Source organism: Arachis duranensis, chromosome 5 (genome assembly GCF_000817695.3).
Source record: "Arachis duranensis cultivar V14167 chromosome 5, aradu.V14167.gnm2.J7QH, whole genome shotgun sequence".
NCBI classification, from domain to species: Eukaryota; Viridiplantae; Streptophyta; class Magnoliopsida; order Fabales; family Fabaceae; genus Arachis; species Arachis duranensis.
The window spans coordinates 53,941,996-53,951,166 of NC_029776.3; the positions used below are offsets into that span (position 1 = coordinate 53,941,996).

Here is a 9,171-nt window from a genome sequence, read left to right on the forward strand (position 1 = left end):
TGATAATAATTATAAACATTTTGATTGGACTATATACTAAGTATTTCTTAATCAATAATAGCTGAAGGCACGGAACCTATATATAAAATAAGAGTAATTAATTAGTATATAGAGAATTGGTAGCATCTGCATATTATCAGTGGAATCTAAGCGCCATAATAGTGATATACACATATATGAAAAATATGCATTTTTTCTTTAAGATAATAGCAATCAATAAGAATAAACAAAATTTATGTCGGCATACATATACATATACACATATATTATATGCAGAAAAGGGAGCAGACCAAGCTAAGTTACCAGCAATTCCATATAGTGCCATTTAATTAAAAAGTAGAAAATCAAATATCAGTTGTGTTTGGCGTGCAACAGAGTGAAAGCGAAACAGATTAACTAATGAAGAAAAAACTTACTCTACAACTCACTGCGTGCAAGGTTCCCCCAAGAAGCATATGGAAGTGGGAGATAATATAAATAGAGATAATATAATAATATAATTGGTAAGTATGAAATTAATAATTTAAATTATCTCCCTTTTTATTTTTCTCTTATCTAATAATTTTTTTTAGTTCTTTCGTATCCTATTAATTCTTTCTTATTCAATTTCTTTCTTTTTATAGGAGCATTTTCTTAATTCAATTTTTTTCTTCATTTAGTAGCATTTTGAATATTATGCTAATAGTACAAAATGTCATCAAATCACATTCATAGCACATCTGAACCTTCGGTGGCTTCAAGTTACAATATCAAACTAAATTATATATAAATTAATTATAACCTATTTATAAGTTTTTTAGTTTTCTACCATTATGGATACTAGACTAGTAATTACAACTTGTTTTCAAAATGAAAGAAATTAGACCTCTGGTTCAGCCACCAACCTACTTGACATTCTAAATTTCAAATTAAAGAATCAGATTCCAAAATGAAAGAACATATAATAATATCTTATTGTTTGAAACAAGATAAATGGTATGAACATGCATATTCTCAAAGCTGTTAAAAACTTCTTTTCTATTTATATGCCTTTTAGCTTACTCAAAATAAAACCACATCCTGGGTACTATCAATTCCACCCCCATGACTGGAAAGGTAAGTTTTTTTTCTATTCTATTCACATACACAAATGTATATCAAGAGCTGATTGATCATATTCCTCAAGCATAATTTTATAGATTTTAATTTTAGTCCATGTTTTTATATTTGCAGTATTGTTGCATGATTTTGAGAATCAATGTTGACTGCAATGCTTGCTACCGAAAATTAAGGAGAATTATTCTAAGGATGAAAGGTAAAAGGATTGTACTAATTAAAGGAAAAATTGACATTAACAACAGGAAAAATATGCATAAATAAAGGAAAAAAAAAACCAACTCAAGCTGTGGGATGCACAAAAATTAGCAATGAAGAAAGGAAATTAACAATAAACAATGAAGAAAGGAAATTAACAATGAAAAAAGGAAATTTTTGATAAACAAAGCTAAGTAACAATCACTACTCATAAAAATTAGAACCTGGTAGTGGCAGAGCACGCAAAGAGAGAAGAAGAAAACAAGGGCAATCCAGCGAAGCTAGAGGGTGGAGGTCGCCTCAGGTGTGGTGTATGAGGCTGGCGGGGGTTCGGGTTCTGAGACCGGCGGAGGCGCCCACATGCAGGAGGCAGAGCAGTTGTTCGCGATTGAAAGTTGTTACCTGAAGCACGAGTCACGATGGTGGAGGTGGTCTGAGGTGCGGGATTGGAGGCTGGAATGGTGGATGTCTGAGACCAGAGGTTTGAAGGCCTGAGAGTGTGAGGGTTGTAGTGGCGAGCACGAAGCACCAGCGGCGACCACAGACGGGAGGCAGAGCACGCAGAAGGAGCGCGAAGCACGAGCGGAGGAGCACGGAGTAGGAGGGAGGAGATCAAGAACGTAACTGACCTTGAAGCAAAAATTGAGAGTTCTGATAAAGAAAGTTGGATTTTTGACAAGGTAACCTAGATGTGATACATGGGAGAAGGCACTCAAAAACTAAAATCCCCTGAAACTAAAAGGTGGTTCTGAGTAAAGTTTTAATTTTTTGGCACAAAATAAATTAGTGACTTTGAATAACTATATATAACAAATTTTAAAATTAAAATTATATCTAATTTTCACTAACAAATTAAACATGAATAAGATTATCTATGTTTGAAAACCAGACCACAGGCACCACTTCTACAATTTCTATTAATTATTTGTTATGTTTTGCCTATAAACACTTCTATAAGTAAAAAACACACTAAATCATAAAACAACAACAAATTAAAGAATCAGATTCCAAAATGAAAGAACATATAATAATATCTTATTGTTTGAAACAAGATAAATGGTATGAACATGCATATTCTCAAAGCTGTTAAAAACTTCTTTTCTATTTATATGCCTTTTGGCTTACTCAAAATAAAACCACATCCTGGGTACTATCAATTCCACCCCCATGACTGGAAAGGTAAGTTTTTTTTCTATTCTATTCACAAACACAAATGTATATCAAGAGCTGATTGATCATATTCCTCAAGCATAATTTTATAGATTTTAATTTTAGTCCATATTTTTATATTTGCAGTATTGTTGCATGATTTTGAGAATCAATGTTGACTGCAATGCTTGCTGCCGAAAATTAAGGAGAATTATTCTAAGGATGAAAGGTAAAAGGATTGTACTAATTAAAGGAAAAATTGACATTAACAACAGGAAAAATATGCATAAATAAAGGGAAAAAAACCCAACTCAAGCTGTGGGATGCACAAAAATTAGCAATGAAGAAAGGAAATTAACAATAAACAATGAAGAAAGGAAATTAACAATGAAAAAAGGAAATTTTTGATAAACAAAGCTAAGTAACAATCACTACTCATAAAAATTAGAACCTGGTAGTGGCAGAGCACGCAAAGAGAGAAGAAGAAAACAAGGGCAATCCAGCGAAGCTAGAGGGTGGAGGTCGCCTCAGGTGTGGTGTATGAGGCTGGCGGGGGTTCGGGTTTTGAGACCGGCGGAGGCGCCCACATGTAGGAGGCAGAGCAGTTGTTCGCGATTGAAAGTTGTTACCTGAAGCGCGAGTCACGATGGTGGAGGTGGTCTGAGGTGCGGGATTGGAGGCTGGAATGGTGGATGTCTGAGACCAGAGGTTTGAAGGCCTGAGAGTGTGAGGGTTGTAGCGGCGAGCGCGAAGCACCAGCGGCGACCACAGAGGGGAGGCAGAGCACGCAGAAGGAGCGCGAAGCACGAGCGGGGGAGCACGGAGTAGGAGGGAGGAGATCAAGAACGTAACTGACCTTGAAGCAAAAATTGAGGGTTCTGATAAAGAAAGTTGGATTTTTGACAAGGTAACCTAGATGTGATACATGGGAGAAGGCACTCAAAAACTAAAATCCCCTGAAACTAAAAGGCGGTTCTGAGTAAAGTTTTAATTTTTTGGCGCAAAATAAATTAGTGACTTTGAATAACTATATATAACAAATTTTAAAATTAAAATTATATCTAATTTTCACTAACAAATTAAACATGAATAAGATTATGACGAAAATATATTCAATAAGTTATGAAATATTGTTATCTAAAAATAGATATTTAAAAAAATTATATTTAATATTAATTTTAAAATGTTTAAATTAAATTATATTTTTTAATTTTTGTTATATAATAATATTTAAAGATAAATATTTAACAAAATCAAATTTTGAAATTAAATATCTCTTTTACAGTAATAGATAAGATAAATAAGATAAGATAACTGTCTCGAATTATATAAAGGAAAGTCAGAGATTCTTCAGTTACGTTCTTCATTCCACACACATATACTTCATAAATCCATTCTTACTTGAGCATCGGAGTGTCCTTGTCAAGTACCCACCCCGTCATTTCAGTCAGACAATCCAACACTCATAAGTCCCTAATCCATCTTACAACGCGTACCAGAGACTCTTAAATAAGTAATTTTTCTCTAGTTTCTTTATAGTATTTATATAATTCTTATATGCGTGACACAATTTATTTTTTCATATTTTTTAAAATGTTAACGGATAGAACATTTTTTAAATTTTAATAAAAAATTGAAAAAAAAACTTTTAAGTGGTCAACATTTTTTTAATGTTTTAATCTTATATTTATAAAATAATACTATTTACTATCTAATTTTTGTATTTTTTATATTAAACAGAAATTTTAATTCTCTAATATTCTCCATTAAATTAATGTCAAATATAAATTTGTGTCTAAACAAAACTTTATCCCGATGATGAATTGATTCATATATACATAACGTATTAGTTATATCGTTTTCTTCTTCTCAGCATCACTTTATAGATATATCGTTTTCTTCTTCTCAGTATCATTTTATAGGTGCTTTATATTTGTATTTGAAAATCTATATGTGATAAATATTATCTCAAAAAGCTTCATGATTAATTTAACCAGTAAATTTTTAGATTAAATTTAAAGGTTCATGAAAAATCTCTACTTATTAAAACGATTTAATTATATGCATCTCGATGTTACGGTGATGCTAGTTATATTATTGTCATACAAAAAACTTTACTAAAATATATATTTTGCAAACAAAGGGAAACATATATAAAAGTTTTCATAGATCAAAATTATTATATGGTTTGGTTATAAATGCTATAAGAAATCAAAATTCAATTTTTTGTGTGTATATATATACTAGTATTATTTTTATTTTTTATTTTTATTTTTACGTATTAGTATTCACTTTTGAGCACAACTGAATTATTTTATATTTATTTAATTTAATTTTAGTTTTATACTCAATTTTTTTTAATTCTTTAGAATTTATAGAATTTTAGTTTTATACTCAATTATTGATTATGAAAATTATTATATACTTTATATGTAGATATGGAAATTCCAGATCATCGAAAGTGGATGTACAATAGAAATTTGCCTAACCGAGGAGGATTACGACAGGAATTTATCAATGGTGTTTGACAATTTATTGAGACAATTACAAAAAAACCTCAATTTGTACTTGAAGGCAGTCTACTTAGATGTCCTTGCAACAAACATAAAAATAAAATTTTCTCAACTCCGGATGAAGTTTTACAAGATTTATATAAATATGGTTTCATGCCAAGATACTGGTGTTGGGATTCACATGGAGAGAGTCCATTGCATTTGAATGTAGATCATGATAACCAAGAAGGCACATGTTCTTCTCCGCATGTTAGTGTGCCAATAAGAAATTCATATGAATCTATGGTGGTTGATGCTGCTCGACATTAATTAATGAGTCAATTTGAAGAACACATGCATGGAGGAGCCTCCAAATGCAGAAGCTAAAAAATTTTATGATTTATTATAATCTGCTCAGCACCCATTATTTGAGGGATGTGTTAGTCATTCAGAATTATCAATGGCAGTTAAAATGTTGAGTATAAAAGCTAAAGGGAATGTATCTCAACAAATCTTTGATGATTTCGTGAAAGCTATGAAAGAAGTGATTCCTAAGGATAATTTACTTGTCTCTAATTTTTATGAAGCAAAGAAGCTAGTATTGAAACTTGGCATGGAAAGCAATAAAATTGATTGTTGCATTAATGGTTGTATGCTGTATTACAAGGAGGATGATATGCCAAGAAAGGAATGTAAATTTTGTCATTCTCCAAGGTACAAGATAGGTAAAAAGGGTAAACAAGTGCCTTTGAAACGAATGCACTATTTACCGCTTATACCTCGTTTAAGAAGACTTTATGCTTCAATGAACACAGCATCTCACATACGATGGCATTTTGATCACGAGTTTAAAGGAGTTCTTGAGCATCCATCGGATTCAAAAGCATGGAAGTATTTTGATAGAAAATATCCACAATTTTCTCAAGAACCACGCAATGTCAGACTAGGATTATGTGCTGATGGATTCACCCCTTTTGGTCAATCTGGTAAACAATATTCATGTTGGCTAATAATTGTCACTCCGTATAACCTGCCTCCTTCTATGTGCATGAAAACTCCTTACATGTTTTTATCCATGATTATTCCTGGTCCTCGTAATCCCAAAATCAGGATTGATGTATACCTACAGCCCTTGATTGATGAGCTAAAACTACTATGGGAAGATGGCGTTTTAACTTATGATATTCATTCCAAGTCAAATTTTGTAATGCGAGCTGCATTGTTGTGCACTATTAATGATTTTCCTGCATATGGAATGTTGTCTGGATGGATGACAGCAGGCAGGCTAGCATGTCCATACTGTATGGAACGAACCAAGGCATTTCAATTAAAAAATGGGAGAAAGCCATCATGTTTTGACTACCATAGACAATTCTTGCCAAATAATCACATGTTTAGAAGAAACAAGGATGCATTCTATAAGAATAGAATTGAGAGATCAGAACCTCTGCCAAGATTGACTGGAGAGCAAATATGGTATATAGTTCAGAATTATGATAAGATAAGTGATGTTGAGCAACTTGAGATAGAAGGATATGGAAGTACGCATAATTGGAGCAAAAGAAGCATATTTTGGAATTTGCCTTATTGGCGTCATAATTTAATCCGTCATAACCTTGATGTAATGCATATTGAGAATGATGTATTTGATAATATATTCAATACTATCATGGACATCAAAGAGAAGACTAAAGATAATGCAAAGGCTAGAATGGATCTGTCATTATACTGCAAGCGAAAAAATTTAGAACTGCCAAACCAAAGTGGAGGTAAAATTATAAAACCCAAAGCAAACTACACATTTACCCTCCAGCAAAAGAGGGCAATATGTGAATGGGTGAAAGAGTTAAGGATGCCTGATGGATATGGTTCAAATTTAGGGAGATGTGTTGACATGAAAGAGGGCAAGTTATATGGAATGAAAAGTCATGATTGTCATATATTTATGGAACGTTTACTGCCAATTGCTTTTTGTTCATTGCCAGAGCAGATCTGGAAGCCAATAACAGAGTTAAGTCAATTCTTTCGAAATTTGTGCTCAACATCGTTACGAGAAGATGTTCTAAATAAGCTAGAAGAAAATATTCCAATTGTGCTATGCAAGCTAGAACGTATATTTTCTCCTGGATTTTTTGACTCAATGGAACATCTACCTATCATTTGCCATCTGAAGCATTGCTTGGTGGTCCTGTGCAATATAGATGGATGTATCCTTTTGAGAGGTACCTTATTCACACCTCTATATTTACTCTCAAATTTCTTTTTACTGTTTTATTAAGTCAACTATTTGTTATTTGATTTTTGTTATAAATTTTTTCATGATAGGTTTCTCCATCATCTTAAAAAAAAGGTCAAGAACAAAACACATGTTGAAGGATCTATCGTTGAATCATACCTAATTGAGGAGATTTCTTACTTTTGTGAGTACTATTTTAACCAAACTAGCATCGATCTTACTTTTGTGAGTTCTATTTTAACCAAACTAGCATCGACGCAAAGCAAAATGATGAAGGTGATGATTCAATTGAGCAAAATTTGTCTATTTTTAATTTGCCTGGTTGTTTGGCTGGTGAATGCAAAACTCGTTATTTAGATGACAAAGAATTCAGTGCAGCCATGAATCATATACTAATAAACTGTGATGAAATTAAGCCATATATTGAGTGAGTATTTATCTTCCTATATATATTCTTACTATTAATAATATTTTCTTATATTAATAATTTTAATTTATTTGAAATTCATGTACTATAGCATCTTTGTGGATTTCATACGCTAAGATCATATTACTTTAAGTGATGAACAAGTTGATCAATTTATTGAAGCGGATTTTGCAGAATGGTTTAAAAATTATGTAAGTCAATATGATATGATAGTCTTATTGCACACATAATTTTTGGTAGATGACATATTATATTCTAACTTATTGGTTCTTATTTAATATAGGTTCATGATCCTTTAAATAATGTGACAGATTCGAATATTCATTCCTTGGCATGGGGTCCTTTGAGAATTGTTAAATGTTGGCCTATCTACAAAGTCAATGGCTTCAAGTTTCACACAAGATCTCACTCAAGTGGAAAGTCAACTCAAAATTATGGAATATGTGTCAAAGGCACAGGTTATGGTGAATATGAAAATGATTTCTATGGCCTGCTTAATGAAATTATCCAAGTTGAGTATACTGGGCTACCACTAAAAAGAGTTGTACTATTTAAATGCGAATGGTTTGATCCCACGATTGGCAAAGGAACAAAGGTAAACAAAGAGTATGGAATCATACAGATTCGAAAGAATCGACGATATGGTAAATATGATCCATTTATCATTGCACATAAAGCAATTCAAGTATATTTTGTACCTCATCCAATGAGCAACACCAAGGAAAAAGCAGAATGGTGGTTTGTATTCAAGACTAAAGCAAGAGGTGAGATTGAGATTGAAACAACGGAGGATTTTGCATATCAAGAAGATGGCACAAATCAATCTAACAATCATATCTCAAATGATATTGATATTGTTGTTGATTTACTGGATACCAATAGTACAAGATAAGAAGAAGAAGAAGAAGAAGAAGAAGAAGAAGAAGAAGAAGAAGAAGAAGAAGAAGAAGAAGAAGATGATGATGATGATGATGATGATGATGATGATGATGATGATGAGCCACTTGGGGATGAAGACGAAGATATGGATGAGGATGAGAATGAAGACGAGGACGACGACAAGAATGAAGATATGGATGAGGATGAGAATGAAGACGAGGACGACGACGAGAACAATGAGGATGAAAATCAAAATGAATAGTATGAAAAAGTCCACTAAGAAATGTATTTATTTGTATTTTTTTAAATTTTTAATATACTACAATCTTATGAAAAAGTATATGACTTTTTTTATTTTACGTGATTTTTTTATTATATTTTATTTTTACTATTTTTTTAGAAGATTGGATATAATTTATTGAGAAAGTCTAGGAGCCAGCACTTTTATTAAAATTTGTCCAGCATTTAATCATTAAAGGAAAAATGAGTAATTGTCCATCGTTAGATATAATCTCACACCATTAAAAACACTACTGATGGCTAATTGATGACTACAAATCACAAAATCTGCTGACCACTAGCACTCTTCTAATTTATTTTTAAGATTTTTACATATGTAATTCTTTGATACACTTTATCTTAAATTTGTTAAAAAATTAAAATTTGAATTATTATAACGTAAATAATTAAAAGAA

At 31.9% G+C, this 9,171-nt stretch overlaps 1 protein-coding gene across 1 annotated transcript; it reads left to right on the top strand.

The window, feature by feature from the left end:
• The first annotated feature begins 5,394 nt into the window (after positions 1-5,394).
• LOC110281750 (uncharacterized) lies at positions 5,395-8,489 on the top strand. Its single transcript, XM_052261721.1, has 4 exons — positions 5,395-7,045; positions 7,108-7,156; positions 7,260-7,395; positions 7,881-8,489. Exons 1-4 carry the CDS (start codon positions 5,395-5,397, stop codon positions 8,487-8,489), a joined length of 2,445 nt encoding a protein of 814 aa, XP_052117681.1.
• The last annotated feature ends 682 nt before the right edge of the window (positions 8,490-9,171 follow it).

Bases quoted from the DNA above. Each gene is read 5' to 3' on its own strand.
- LOC110281750 (XM_052261721.1), top strand. From the start codon at position 5,395: ATGGCAGTTAAAATGTTGAGTATAAAAGCTAAAGGGAATGTATCTCAA. The intron at 7,046-7,107 runs GTATATTTTCTC...TGCCATCTGAAG, and splicing joins TGTGCTATGCAAGCTAGAAC to CATTGCTTGGTGGTCCTGTG. The intron at 7,157-7,259 runs GTACCTTATTCA...TTTTCATGATAG, and splicing joins TGGATGTATCCTTTTGAGAG to GTTTCTCCATCATCTTAAAA.